Source organism: Pelecanus crispus, chromosome 3, assembly GCF_030463565.1.
Source record: "Pelecanus crispus isolate bPelCri1 chromosome 3, bPelCri1.pri, whole genome shotgun sequence".
Classification (NCBI taxonomy): domain Eukaryota; kingdom Metazoa; phylum Chordata; class Aves; order Pelecaniformes; family Pelecanidae; genus Pelecanus; species Pelecanus crispus.
Window position 1 is genome coordinate 39,231,167 of NC_134645.1, and position 15,835 is coordinate 39,247,001.

Here is a 15,835-nt window from a genome sequence, read left to right on the forward strand (position 1 = left end):
CTGCATAGTAGTGAATTTTTTTCCTCTTCAACGGTAAAAGCAATAAAGAAGCAGTAATGAGGAGCCTTTTGCTTCTGACAATATCTGAGTCTTCTTTTTGTGAATGACATTTTAGAATTAGTAGTTAACTGTAGTGTATATTGTCTCATTAACAAGTTTACTGTCAGCTCTAAGTATCTAAGTAGCTGGTGAAGGGTCTGGAGCACAGGCTTTATGAGGAGCGGCTGAGGGAACTGGGGTTGTTTAACCTGGAGAAGAGGAGGCTGAGGGGAGACCTTACCGCTCTCTACAACTACCTGAAAGGAGGTTGTAGTGAGGTGGGTGTTGGGCTCTTCTCCCAGGTAGTTAGCGATAGGACGAGAGGAAATGGGCTCAGGCTGCGCCAGGGGAGGTTTAGGTTGGATATTAGGAAAAATTTCTTCATGGAAAGGGTAGTCAAGCATTGGACCAGGCTGCCCAGAGAGGTGGTGGAGTCACCATCCCTGGAGGTGTTCAAAAAATGGGTAGATGTGGCAGTCTGGGACATGGTTTAGTCTAGTCTACCCTTGATTGGTTTAGTGTGGACTTGGTAGTGTAGGTTAATGGTTGGACTGGATGATCTTGGGGGTCTTTTCCAACCTAAACAATTCTATGATTCTGTGATTCTATCTTGGGGAATTATTAATTGCTGTGGCTGTTCAGACTATTCCTTTGGTGCAGAATGTCTTGTTAGGTTGTGAATGTTAATGATCTTTTCTTAATGGAGTGAATGGATTTCCAATTAAGTTCATAATTTTAGGAGTTCTTAGCTTCAATGGAAAACTTGCATAAATACATCTTTTTCACCTGAGTATATGTGATCTGCGTTTGGGTATGTAGATTTTGCACATATAAAAGTATTGCCCGCTCTATGCAGTTAGTTTGTTGAACTGCATCTGAATTTTTGTATGAAGTAGCAAACTAGCTAGTAGCTGCTAGCTTCATCTTTTGGCCTCTTCAGAATAGATTTATAATTTTGGGTAGCCATACCTAGGGTGTTTTTTTAATTATTATTCAAAAATCTTATTTTCTGAACACATAATTTAAAAGGCTTGAACACATTGCTGCCAATTTCTGTGAATGTAAAAATAAACTAAAATGAAAATCTGGATTAACTCTGAGTTTGCTGTGGAGAGTGGAAAGCTACAAAACATCAGTTCATATTTATGCTTAAAACTGTTTAATAGATATCTGAAATTCAGCTTCTATTTTTATTACTTAATTACTGAAATTGTGTATATAGTATGTTTCGTCAGTAGGGAGGGACTCGGTGGGGTTCAAAAGAAGGTGGTGCTTTTTTGAGCTCTACTCACAAAACAAATTCTTCATCTTTGAGTTGTTGGAAGGAGACAGCATTCACAGAAAACTGTCAAGGCATTGTGTGTTCTCCGTTTCCCTGTGTTCAGGATTCATTTTCCCATGGTCAGGTTTAAATATGTGCATCAGTATTACTGTACTTCTTTTTCTGGGTGTCTTTTGATTTGTGGAAAATACATTAACTGTCATCTCTCAGCTGCTAACTTTTTCTTGCCTCCTGAACGTTTGTTGGTTGTGCGGGCCAATGACCTACACTGTTCTCTTGATGACCTCCAAAATACTAGGAACATTTAAATTGATATTATTGATCATAATTTTTTTGTTTCATGAAGATAATTAGGATGTTTCACACCTCCTGGATTTCCATAATCTCAGATGGTTCTACTTTTTTTTTTTTCTTGGCTCGTAATTTTAAGTGACTCTTCCCACTTTCTCCCCAGTGCACCCACATTGTACCAAAGCACCTGAGGCATAAATTTTAGTCTACAAAAACATTGCTAGGTTATCGCTATCTGTAAAGCTCCAATTAGAGATGCATTTTACATCTTCAAAGAGTTCTCTGATAGTCTAATTGAATCAGTAGTTTATATCATTTACAAATCTGAATGATGTAAACTCGCTATTAATATAGAAGGACTTTTTTCCCATCATGCAGTGGCAGTTAAATGTATGAATCAGGGATCAGGCCTGATGGTTTAAAGGCTTACCAGCAGTAATTCTTGAATATCTATATCATGCAGTGGAGTGAAGTCTGCAATAGTTGTACTCAGTAATACTTGTGCATACCTGTAACTTTACACATGACAGTGGAGATGGAGCTTAGTAGCTTGGGCAAAGCACTGTGTGAGAATGAATGTAGTGCTTTCTACCCAAGCTGATTCATGCAGTGCTGAGTATATATGGTGTGAGGTGTTACGGAAAACGTAGAAGTAGCAGATAAGATTAATATGTAAAGTACTTCTGTGGTTTGTCTGTAAACTCTCTTTCTGTTAAATGTAGCCTGTACAAATAACAGGATATGGGCTCAAGTTACTGCGTGTGTTGAGTTTGACATGCCCTGAACTACATGGAGTATCAGAGTGGGTGGCTGGAATGGCTGTGCTATTTGGAGATGTGATTTGTCTGTTTGATCAATATTTTGTTTTTCCCCTCAGCTACTGAATATTTTTATATGTGCAAAATCCTACATAACCCTATCTGAGCAAGGGAAGATTTGTAGTGTAAACTTGGTTTTGATCCTGATTTTGATGTGCTACACAAGTGCTTCTGCAAGGATCCTTGCAGAGAGGTGTTTTGTACTAACGTAGAATACATAACTCCCATGAGCAAAAGACGTTTGAATGGTAAAAAGTGCAACTTTTTTCAGTATAAGCCTGTTCTGCATTATTAAATTCCTAAAAGACTTTGGGGAGCAGTTCATTTTGACTGTTGCCCACCGTCTGAATCCAAAACTTGTTTGCAGATTTATCACAGTACATACGATGTTTTCTCTGTGTGGATTGCGTAGTTGCTGGGCTATGCATAGGGCACTATATATGCGTACATCCAGAGGTTATGTAAGTACTTGTGTGCTTTCTACTTGTACAACAGGTTAAGCATCTATCAAAAACCAGCACAACTAAATTAGCAGTCTTCCCATTTTTGATATGCCAAGTGATAGACTTAAATTTTCATTTGACTGTTCTTGTTTCTGTGAAGGATTGTGACGGTATTAGGCAATGCTGAAGAGAGTTATGTTTCAGTTTCCTGTATTAAAAGTGCAGCCTTGTTTTGGCTTAAACCAGTGCAGAAATTGTTAGTGTTGGCAAGGTCGGTGACCTGTAACCTAGTCCTACAGGGTACTGTGGCCCTTTGCTATGTGACAGTTCCTTTAGGCCAGGTCCTTTGACTGATGCTGCTGTCAGGAGTGAAATCCTGGTGCTGTTATTCTCAGTAGGGCCTCAAGGGGCTAAGGACTCAGTTGCCAAGTATATGAGAAAAAGGGCTTTGATATATGGACAACTTTTATATTTAATTTTGCCTTCAAAGGATGACTAGCTTCATATACTTTCATAATGCTCTTCCCTTTTTCTGTTTTTAATTTTTTTCTTAATAAGAGGAAAAAAGCCAGGATTGGAATACTGTACATTCAACATGTATGAAGTGAGTAAATTATGATTTTTTTATATTTTACTTGATACTATAACAAACATGGTATTTGAATGTGTTGTCTACAAAACAAAGTACTGAGAGTAGAGGAAAGACTTCATTGGTTTACTTGACCTTTATTTCCATTTATTTAAAAAAAAAAACGACAAAAAGGGCATCTGTATTAAAGATTTGACTAGTTAATACAATGTGATGTTTATTCTTACGCTGTTATGTTCATTTTTTCCCCACGGCATCACAATTAATAAATTAAAATGTTTTAATAATTTAAAGTGATACATATATTCATATATCTTTATACTTTTCTCAGTTCATATGTATAGTTCCTGTTAATTAGAATCTTAAGATATCTCTGCATGCATCAAGGAAATAATATACCCTGGAACATAAATCTCTAGCATAGCTGAAGATGGAAAAAAATGAACTTTAAGTCTTACAGAGACTATCAGAGTGAATGAACTCCTCTTCCTGCTTGTCTTGTCAGGTCTATAAACAGAAAAGCTTTCTTACTGTGCAGGCATTGAGCAGACATTATCTTGGATAACATTATTCTCATTTTAAAATCCTGCACATAGAGTTTTAATGTGTCGTGGTTAAGTTTATGCGAGAACAGGATATACAAATCCTTTTTTTTTTTTCCTACTACTTCTTTCCTCCGTGCAAAAAATCAAACAAAATTCAGCCCTTCTGGAAGGAGATGCTGTAGAAGATAAATAATTCGTGTTGTATAAGCAGAATCATATGCCATTCTGAGTAGGGGTAGGAAAGTGCTTGTACAATCTGTGCCTTTTCGTCTCTGCCAACAAATTTTGAAAAGCCTTTTACCTGCTATTGAGATGAGAATCGTATGTTAGAAAAGCAGTTTAGATCTCTGAAGCTCTGTGGTTATCATTGTCACACAGTAAAAGAAAATGCCAGTGTAGATCTTAAATGTGGACTCTGCGTTCTTAGAGAAAACTTGAATTTTTTGGTGTTCTTAGTTCTCTACATGATTCTCCCCCCTGCCCCAAACAAAATATTTACACTGCATGTTGTTAACAAGAGGCAACTTTAGACCTTGTTAACTAACTAGATCAGGCACAACTGTTGCCTATTCTAAAGGAAGGACCATCTTGTTTTAGCAAGATACTATGAGCAGGAGGTCTGTAGGGAAATGGTGAAAACACAAGTGATGGGAAAAGTTGTTAATAATAATGTCTAATTATGTTATAATTGTTGTTCATAATGTCTAATAATTATTCATGCAGGTTACATGGCATTGTTGCAGATAGCTTTTGTATGTCTTAGGCCAGATGATAGATTTAAAAAATTATTTCTTGGGCCGTGTCAGGTTCCCCCTGTGCACTGTTGCTCTGTGGGTGGTCTGCTAGCCTGGATTTGAAGGTAGAACTAAAACTTCCCATTTTATTTCCCACCACAGCTCTAAACATATTTACACTTTGGAGAAATTACTAATTGGCTTCTGATTCAGTTGATGAGCTTGATACCAGTAATTGGACATTGAAAATATTCATCATATTGCAAATAGCTGTGTCCGTGGCACAATTTTAAGTCTGCTGCTTGCTGCTACTAATGAGCTGCTTAAAGAAACACTGCGCAGGACTGTTGCTCCACACATGCTGCAACAGGTTGCTACTGTTCATACAGGTGTACACGTGACCAAACACATTTTGAGCCTTGTAGTAGGATATTTTCTCATTTGGAAGAGTTTGCATTTGAATAAGTGAGACATAAGCCAGGTAAGGGGGAGAGAGGGGAAAAATCTAGTTTAGATTTATGATATGGGATTGCCAGCTCTTTCACTATTGCCCACATGTCATTGTTTTCATGCTTCTGTGGGACCCTTGTGTTCTGTAGTGTTGTCATAAACTAGTTTGCAGTGCTGAATAATAGGGTTGAAAAACTAGTGTGCTTGCTCTGGCACTTATTCATGTCGCACTTCATTTATTAGGATGTATTTATTAATGTAGCGCATCATGATTCATACTACTTATGAAGTTACTCCTTCTCTGCCTTCCACCCACGAGCTCCTTGCTCTCAAAAATCGCCAAAACCAGTTACCCAAAAAACTCACTCGTCAAGTTCTGGAAGGTGGAGTTTTCTGGTAATGAAAACTGTGATAGTTTTAATTAAATATTTTTGCTATAGGCCTATGATAAACATGAGATACTTAACCCAGTTGCTTATAACTGACTGTCATCCTGGGAATCATCATTATTGTAACATGCTACTTGGAAGTGCTCAAAAAAACCTTTTGCATGATTTTAGAAATAATTTTTATTATTGGAGAGTAGGTGTGGCATATTAGCTCTTAATGGTTGTACAGTGCAATTATTTCTTTGTTTTGTGACCTCCTTTAGAAAAGTAATGATGAGGTAGTGTGGGAGGATCATCTGAGTAAATGTGTAAGAGAACTGGATAACCCCTTCAAGGCCACATGTATGTCTGTGCTATCCAACAGGAATTAAAAGTACACTTGCTCCCCGTAAATACAACCGATCAGTTGGTTTTTTTCCCTACCTGCAAAATTGCTCAGATTCACACTTTAGATAGTAATATGCTATCTAAATGACTCATAAACCATGCAAATTGTGCTTTAGATTTCTAATCCTATCTGACAGTAACAGCAAATATCAAATTGATGTTATATATTCTAACAGCCATCTGAACATTGTACTAACAGACGTGGTGTAAGTAAAGCTAATTAATTCAGCTTTGGTAAACACTTGCTCAGTCAAATTGACAGTATAACTATGCATAGTCTAACTCTCAAAGTTGATTAAACTGCTTTATTACAGCACTAGGGGGTTAAATATCACAACTAAGTTAGTACAACACAACATGTGGCAAGAAGCCTCACGCAGATGAGTAAACTGGCCAATTGCTCACCTAAGAGAGCTCTTCATTCACAGTCTGAATAGAGTTGTTCAGATGGTTAGACTTAATGTTTATCTCTTTTACTCATTTTGGCAGTAAATAGATTTACTCCCTCTCCCCCAAAATCTATAATTCTTACTGCTGTAGCATCTAACTGGCAAATGTGCACTTGATGTTTTTGCCACAACCAGCTAAGCTTAAAAGAGACTTACACACAGCCGTCTTTCCTTTGATGTGTGTGGTAAACTTGCTGCTGTTCAGCATTCTCAGCTTTTGATCTGTAGGTTTTAAAATATGTTGGTGATACATATGATGTATATAGTTTTTGGCTGAGTATAGAAGAAAAAGGTATACAGGAAAGGACAAAAGTTTAGAAACTGTTCTGAAAGTAAGGCTTTGTGGCATTCTTTGAACTGATGTAATATAATTTTAAAGGTATTTTAACAAACTTAGTGAAACTGCTGTAACTCCACAAATTACGGTAGTGATATAAGTCTCTCCGTCTAAGCTTGCATAAGCCGGATGCAGCTAAACTGAGATATGGTTTCAAAATTGGAAGCAATTAAGTTTAAGAGGTAGGAAGTTAATGCACCTCAGTTTTTGGTTACACTGCTGATTTTAATTCAGCGTCGGTCCGTGCTGCTGTTGAGAGGAGTGGTCTTGGGTTTTCCCATGATGTCTTCCCAGTTTAAATCTCTTATTCCTGCTTTTTTCTTTTGTGCCAGCACTAGCGTTTTTGGTAGACACACCAGGCCAATGAATTGGAATTGATCTGGATTAAGGGACAACTAGGTGAATAAAAAAATAATTGCATGGTGTGAGTCAGAGGGTGGTGGTTAAGGGTTCATACCGTGTGTGGAGTCGCACAGGGATCTATACGGGGACCTGTCTTTATCAGTGGCTGGAGCAGGCAGTGCGGTGTGCTCTCCTCATGTTCGCAGGTGACACCACACCAGGGGGGATGACCAGGTGATACGCTTGAGGGAAGGGCTGGTTGTCAGGATTCCTAGAAAGCAGGAGGAGTGGTCTGTCAAGAACCTGAAGCTAATCAGCAGGGACAGATGCCAAGTCTTGCACCTGGGAAGGAGGAGCTGCTGGCAGGGATACGGGCTGAGGACAGAGGGGCTCGGGGGGCAGCTCTGCAGGAATGGCCCTGGGGGTGCTGGCAGACAGCAATTCCCTGGCAACGAAGTTGGCCAACAGCATCCTGGACTGTATCACCAGGCACGTAGCCAGTAGATCGAGGCAAGTGATTATGCCCCCGATTATTCAGCACTTCTTGCATCACATCTAGGTACCGCATCCATTTTTAGGCCCCTGATCCAGGAAAGTTGCTGATTAATTGCAGCAAGTTCAGCAGAGGCCACCATGATGGGTGCTTGCCCTGCTGGGAGAGGCTGCAGGAATTGAACCTGTTCAGCTTGGAGAAGACGTGGACTCCCAGCACCCATGAGGCGGTTATAGAGAAGACAGAGCTGGACTCTTTGCAGTGACTAAATTGAAACAGAATTGATTCAGATTAGATATGAGGAAAAGTTTTTTTTCATCGTGATTGGGTTGCTGGAAAGGTTATGTGGTCTCTGGCCTCAGAGGTTTTCAAGACCCACCTGAATAAAATGCTGAATAACCTGGGCTGACCTCGCAGCTGAGCCTACTTTGAGGAGGATTTTGTACCCTGAGGCCCCTTCCAGCCTGAATTACTCTTGTCTCCATGGTTCTGTGATCCAGCCAACCTCTAGCTGAAAATAACACTGTCAGCGGTTTGGTGGCAATAGAGGGAGAGCTTTCTTCTTCCTTTTAAAACTGAAGATTTACTCCTCCTCCCTGAAAATAACCTTCACTGTGTAAACTAATCTCTCTTACTTTTTGATGCCATAGATGAGGGGAGCACTTAAGTGTGTTATTTTGACTTAGTTAAGGAAGAGTAATATGTTAGAGCAATTTAACTTGTTTGCTAGCTGATGGTTAACTACAGAGTGGTTTGAGTCACATTTAAACCTTTAAGTGTCTTTAAGGATTTTTTTTTTAAGTTATTTTTAGACCATTTTATATTAAATGGGTGTATTGTGTTTCTAGAGACTTGCCCTCAGTTTATTTTGATTTTTAGTTGTAAAAACAAGCAGTTCTTCCTAGTGGCAAGCTTGAGTCATCACATTACTTAACTATAAACAAAGATGCTGTATACAAAGTTTAAGTGGCACGGACAGTTGTCTCTTCTCATACTCACTAACACCACCATTTTCTAACAGTGAATCTCACAAATTAAATGGAAGGGGTGGTGGGGGGGGAAGTTGATCATGGTTTTAAAAGTGGTGGTGCATATGTAAAATGAGTGAGGATTACAGTTTCTTCCCAGTATCCACTGCTTGACTCAGTTCAGTCTTACTTACATCAGAGGGAAAAAGGGAAAGGGTAAGTCTGCAGCACTGCCACTGAAAGTATCACCAGATCACTCTGGTTTTCAGGATCAAAGTAAGTATTTATAATTGCTGATTAGAAAGCCCATGTATAATAAATAGACCTAAAGCTTTAAAAGCTCACTGGAGATGCCCGCTTTTGCTCTCCAGGATTTTTCCTTTAAATAATGAAATATTTCTTGTAAACCAGGAAAACTACTACAAAACAGCATTATCTTAAACTTCACCCAAGGCCTACAGGGGATTGTGTCATTTTCAAAAATGGATTGTATTCATCTTTGTAGACTTTCAGAGTATTTTTAAGCTGAACAATTTTAAATTGAATTTTGTTTTCTCTCTGCTCTTGGAACAATGAGGCTTGTGTGTATCATCACCATATTGCTCCATTAAAATATTTGCTCACACTGAGCCATTGCTTTCTCTCTCTTCCTGAGTGCCGAAAATGTGCTTAGCTTAGTCGTGCTTTATGATTTCCTGTAGGTACCTTCCATTTCACTCCTTTTGACAGGAATAATCTCTCCTTGGATGGCAAATTAAATTTCACATGTGCTGCAGATCTGAGTCAAAAAGGTGAAGCGATCTCTAGAAGTACTGCAAGTGCTTCACCACTTTTATTCTAAGAGGTGTTAAGGCCTGATCTGTGTAGAAACCTCGTTTGAAAGCAGCTATCTAGAGGTTTGTTCAGATACAGAATTCTTGTATTGCCATCAAGCAATTTGGTTTTGTATTTGTATTTGCCATCAAGCAAATTTTGTTTTCTCTTTATGCTGTCCGGTGTTTCCTTCCCTGGTACAGGTTTTTGTTACTGCTGGGGCAAACTATTACTTGTTTTACTAAATGGTAATCCTGCTGTTAGCATTGTTTTTATATTATAACACTGAAGAAGAAAACTGTAAAATTATCCTGGTCATAAATTATGCTGTGTTAAGAATGGAACTGTTGTGGCCGTGGTTTGTTCTACTTACTGAGCTTGTCAGAATAAAACATACAGTTTTATTTCTAAAAATACAACAGAAAAAGTTACATTGTTTCATGTTTAGGTTTGGAGTGTTTTAAGAGATGTGTGTAAGAGACATTTAATTTCAGCTTCAGGCTCTTGGATCAACACTTTCTTGGCTTATGTAAGATCAGTACAATAAATATATAACTAAAATTTGGGGTTTTTTTTAAAATTATTTTTTAATTTAAATTCTTACTGTGAGGGAGCTATTAAGGTACTTGAGCATAGGTGTCTAAAGCCATTTTAAACGCTCTCAAATATCATCTCTGGCTCCCTGCAGCCACTTTAAAATGGCACGTATTCTCCTGTGTTTCGTGCGATATCTGCAGTCAGATGTTTTGGCTATGTCAATCTAAAATGGCCCCAGACACCTGTGTTTGGATGCCTAAATTGTGTTCTAATGGACTGCTTTTTGTCAGCTGTTTTCAGGTGGTTATAACACAAGATTACCTTGCTTTGATATTTTTTGGGAAGGAGAAAGGAAATAAATAGCCAACTGAGAACGTTGGACCTGTAGAATACTTCAAGCAGTACATCTATTTAAAAAAAAAAACCCAAACAAACAAACAATAAAGTAACCACTGGCATGTCTTCGTATTTTAAGAAGAAATATTAGTGCTTAAACTCTGAAATACAAATGTAGCTTGTAATGTTTACTTACTATAATAAACAGTCGTAGCTATTAAATTGCTTGAAACATAAACCTTTTAACATTAATTTATATTTCTTTCTTTAATTACTTGATTAATTAAAAAAATTCTTTGCCTTTGCACAGATTTTTTTTTTTTAAGCTTTATTTATTGTTAGTATTATAGATGCCAGAATAATTCTGAACTGAATTGTAGTCTGACTTGAACCTGTACATGTATCAGGTGAGGCTGGGGGCGGTGTGTGTGTGTCTTGTTTTCATTTTTGTTTTTCTTATTCTGCCACCCCACAAAACACACCAAAACAAGACAGGTGACTGGGGTTCTACAGCAAGATAGATTTAAAGTGTATGGAATTGGGTTTGAAGATGTTGGTTATATCAGAGTGTATTGTTTTATCACTTTTGTCGAAAGAACTATTCGAAGTGGAATGAGCTACACACAGGCATGATTAAAAAAATAAAATAGTAAATTGTTGCACTTGGAGGGAACTGTGGTTGCCATGAGGATACAGGCAGGCTTCATTTTGAGGTAGTGTCTGTAGGTTGTTGGTAAAAATGGTTATTGTTGGAAGAGCAGATGAGGTGATCTGTTGTAGGTAATTACGTGAAATACTATCTAATGCTGAGGTTTCATTTTTTGATTTCTGAGACATGTTTTATAAAGTACACTTTGGTTTTGCAGCTGATGGATAATTTAGCAGGTAGAAAATTGCCAAATCGTAAAGAAGTTATTAAACTGTCTGCATTTTTGCATACAGTATTCATTTTTGTCCTTTCTGGGAAGCTAGGGGAAGTATAGATTCAAGTTCCACATGTCCCAAGAATCCGCTAGGAAGGCAGATTTTGGCCATGAAGATCCCGGCGTAGCCATTTTGGAGAGCCTGTCATCTTATGACGTGTTAGCAACCACTGTGAACATTGCTCTTTAACTCTGTTTGTGATGCTTTCTAGTATCTGCTTGTATTTCTTCCTTTATGTTCCTAGTTTACAGTTTGCTTAAATCTTTAAAAGGGAATGATTTCCTTGGTTTTATCATATATGAGGTAATACTAGAGAATTTCAGATTAGAGTAACTATAAAAGATAGTTTTCAACTGAAGACATCCTTCAAAAAGAACTATATAATTAATGATTTGCTGTTATAGATGCTGCTAGATGAAATAGTGCTTTCTTGCTTAAAATAGAAATAATTTTAAATCTTATTTAAATATTAAAATAAACTACTTATTGTATCTAGTAAGGTTAACGTAATGGAAGGCAGTAGGCTTTTTCAGTTTTCTTAGATTGTGATTTGGCAGTCTTAGACTGCAATAGTGTATTAGTAAATTTCTGTTCATGCTTTTCCCCAGGACTTCTGTAAAAGCTTTAGTAACACCAGTATCAGCAACAGAAAATCTAAACCAGAACTGGTCAGCAAGCAAGAGGCACCCCCAGCAAAAAAACAGATGAAAGAAGATGAAAAAAGAATGAGTAATGTTGTCAGGATTGCTCTTACAGCTGTGTGAAAGACATCAATGTGTAGTACAGTAGGAGAGGAGCATAATTTTTTAAACACTTTAAGTAGAAGCTATAGAATTAAAAATACTTAATATTCTGTCAAGTTACATAAACTGTATCTTTTCTTTGAAATACTAAGGGAGGTTGCTAAGGGGTGGGGGGGATGTCAAGAGAAATGGCTACAATGGTATTATGCAATGGAGTTAATTTTGACCTACGCTCTGCTTTTCTGCAGAAGAAGTTGAGGAAGAGTCTGAAACTACAATTGAGGTTGACTTGACTGATAAACAGAAACATCAGTTGAAGCACAGAGAGCTCTTCCTTTCTCGCCAGTATGAGTCCCTTCCGGCAACGCATATCAGGTAAGAAAAAGTAAATACCATTTATCTGTGTATTGTTTTGAGGTGGATTGCCTGCCAGTAGCCCACCTGCTTGAACACTTCAGCCTTTATCTTGCAAAAGGATGTGATTGATTACAGTCAAGTTGTGCCAGGTTGTCCCATGAACTGCTTTGGAACCACCGTTGGTTTTTCCTTCTGTTACTTCATGTCTGAGCCTTGGAAGGGACAAGTCTCAGAACTTTGGCTTGCCAATTGGAGCATCAGTTGATAATGTGGTATAAAGTCAGTCTGTTCCTACTTTGGAACAGTTGTTTTATTAATTATTCTTCTGCTGGCCAGAGGAACTTTGACCATTTCATCTGCCCAGGGAAACCACAGATGGCTTTAGAAAGGAGACAGTGACTCAGTGGTCAGATCTGCAATTTAGGGCTGCATGCATTTAAAAATAAAATTTCCCTAACTTACTTCAGTAAATGTGAAGAAGTAGTCATGATTGAGTTGAGCTAAATGTTGTAAAAGCATTTGAAGTATTGTTTTAAATTGCCCTAACGCTAATGTGGGAAGAGATTGCTAAAGCTCAAAAAGGGTTTGTTGATTTCTTTCTGTAAATTATGTAAGTGCTCATGTCATCTCCTATTTAGCAGTCAAGCAAATTCTTTTTGGGTAGGGGTAGGGGAGAATGATGTACCTAGAAATAGAAAAGAAAAGAGCACAGTGACAGGGAGGAGTGTAGTAAGTGTAAAACGAGGGCTCTTACATTGCATTCTGAAGGAATTTTTGTTTTCTCATTACACCCAGCTCCCCTCAGCTGTTTCAGACCATAAATGACTAGAAGCTACCAAAAAAAAGTGTATACGCTCCAATAGGAGAAACACTTTGTATGTGCATATGTATTTTCTCTCTCATTGGCAAATGTGTGGCTTATCTTTCCCACTGCCAACATAAAAACTGGAAGTTGGAAATTTTTGTATTAATTTCCTGCGCTTGAATCAGCTACTTGTTCTCCGACTTTGAGAAAGTCATTTAACTGTCAAATCTCTGCTTCTCCAACTATAGTATAGAAATAATAATCCTGCACAGTTTCATTTACTTACTTTGACATTTAGATGCTGAAATAAGGTATTCTCTTCATAGAGAGAAGATTACATGGAAGTATTGTAAATGTCTTCTCACCTCACAACTTAGGGAGCAAATGCAATAGAGGTTGTCCAGAACACACTTCACAAAGAAGCCAGAAAAACACGTGAATTCACAGTACATACTGCGCTGTGCAGCAGGCAAATGCAGAGTGATGACTTGCATCTACTTTTCAGAACAGATGAGTGCTGTAGGGCTATGCTGTCACATGTTACTGAGACCTTTACCAGATGAATTCTGGAACAAGCTTTATGTAGTCTAATGACATTTTAACAATCCTAACTCTATTTTAAAAAGAAACAAGAAGACAAATACACTGCAAAATATTCCTTATTTAGCATTTTAACTTACTAATGTTCAGATTCTGTGATTTTCAGTAGTTTTCGTAACTTTTATTAATTAGCTTGTCCTGTAAAAGAGGATGGAAATGTTGTGACAGTGGTGCTCCTCCAGCTGTCTCCCATCACTGTTCCAGAATATCCAAGGATGGAGATACCACAGCCTCTCTGTGTGTCTGTTTCAGTGCTTGACCACTGTCATGGTGAAAATTTTTTTCAGTTAATCTAATCGAGATTTCCCTTGTTGAAACTTATTTTCCACTGCCTCTTGTCCTATCACTGTGCTTCTCTGAAAGGAGCCAGGCTCCTTTCATTATTTATATATCTTTTCATTAAGTAATTGAAGACAGCAGTAGGATTTCTCACTTTAGTTGTCGTGCTTTAAGAGTGAACAAATCCAGTTTAGTATCATCTGCAGACTTACTGAAAGCGTATTCAGTTAACTTGTTCAGATTGTTAATAAAGATGTTAAACTGGTGGCCCCAGTGTCAGCACTTGGGAGATGCCCCCAGTAACCAGCTGCCAGCTGGACTTTGTACCAATCACTACAACCTTTTCAGCTTAGTGGTTCAGCTAGTTTTTTTCCAACCTTATTGTCTACTTACCTAGTCCATAAGTTACCATTCTGGTTAAAGGACACTACGGGACACACTGCAGGCCTTGCTAAAGTCAGGGTAGATGACGTTCACTGCTGTCACTGGTCTACCAAGCCAATCATCTCCATACAGAAAACTAGAAGATACTCATGCAATAAAAGTGTGATTAGTTCCATTCTGTGGGCTTTTGCTCTCACCACCTCCAGTTTTAGCCCCTAGATAAGAACGACTGGATTTACAGGAGAAAATAAATGGTATGATGGAATGTGGAGTGGAGAGAGGTTCTCTCAAGAGTAAGAATACAAAAGCTCAGTCCCTTTGGAAGGAAGAGGAGAAAGCTAAAAGTGATTTTAAGAGAATGGAGGAGGCTGAACCATCTGTAGTTGCTTTTGGCAGCTACAGATCTTGAACTTTTATGGACATCTTCGGCCAAGAAAAGAAACTGAATTTGGTTGCCTTTCTCCTTGTAATTTAAGGGAATAAAATAATTTTACCTGGTGTGGTATGTTTCTATTTAATTTTTACTAATATACTTTTACTGCTTTTGTTTCATCTTTCTTCTTAATTTTGCTCTTTTTATGGTTTTTAAACTGAATGGCAGAGAAAATTACAGCCCCTCCTCCCCCCAAATCCTGTGAGATTACTTCTAATTCACAATTACAAATACAGTAACGTCTCATTTATACACCTGGTGCCACTATTTTATAGTTAAGATGCCTTGCAGTTATTTTAGCAGGTTAGATTTCGTTGATGTGCAAGTCTAGTTCTGAAGCTGTTTGGTCTGTAATGTTGAGTTTCAAATAATTCTGACGTAATCTGTTTGCTTTTGAATTACTGAAATACAGTTTCATACCTTATTCTCATACGTTTTGTTTTGCTATATACATTATATGTAACTCTTGAGATGTAATTTGTTTTGCTATAAATATTGGGTTTTTTTAGACTTCATCTTGTTTCTCCTTTATATTAGGTGTCAGTATGCCATTTTAGTAGCTTTAGGAAGCAGTATAAGTTTTGGCATCAAAAAAAAGCTAGATTTAGAAAAGAAAAGAATTAGAAGTGGTAATGTAGTAGTAATTAAACATGGCAACGCTGCCTTGTGGACACAGTGTTCCTGCCATGGAATGTATTTGAGAAGGTGTAATTGCCTAGCTCACTGCAGCACCGTTGTGGAGTGATGGCATGTGGTACAGTACAAGCTGGTGTACTAGTTTTGGTCTCAAAGACCAGGCTTGTTACATTAGTGCCTACTTGTCAAGTTACAAGTGAAATTATTCCCTCCTTGTGGTGGGTTGACCCTGGCTGGATGCCAAGTGCCCACCAAAGCCACTCTATCACTCCCCTTCTCAACTGGACAGGGGAGAGAGAAAATATAACAAAAAAGCTCATGGGTCAGGATAAGGACAGGGAGATCACTCAGCTATTACTGTCATGGGCAAAACAGACTCGACTTGGGGAAAAATCAGTTTAATGTATTGCCAGTCAAAACTGAGTAATGAGA

At 38.0% G+C, this 15,835-nt stretch overlaps 1 protein-coding gene across 1 annotated transcript in view; it reads left to right on the forward strand.

The window, feature by feature from the left end:
- MTA3 (metastasis associated 1 family member 3) overlaps nt 1–15,835 on the forward strand; it is a 147,860-nt gene that overhangs the window by 11,551 nt on the left and 120,474 nt on the right. Inside the window, exon 4 of the mRNA XM_075707348.1 lies at nt 12,158–12,284. Within this exon, the coding sequence (XP_075563463.1) occupies nt 12,158–12,284 (127 nt within the window). The remainder of the gene's footprint in view (nt 1–12,157; nt 12,285–15,835) is intronic.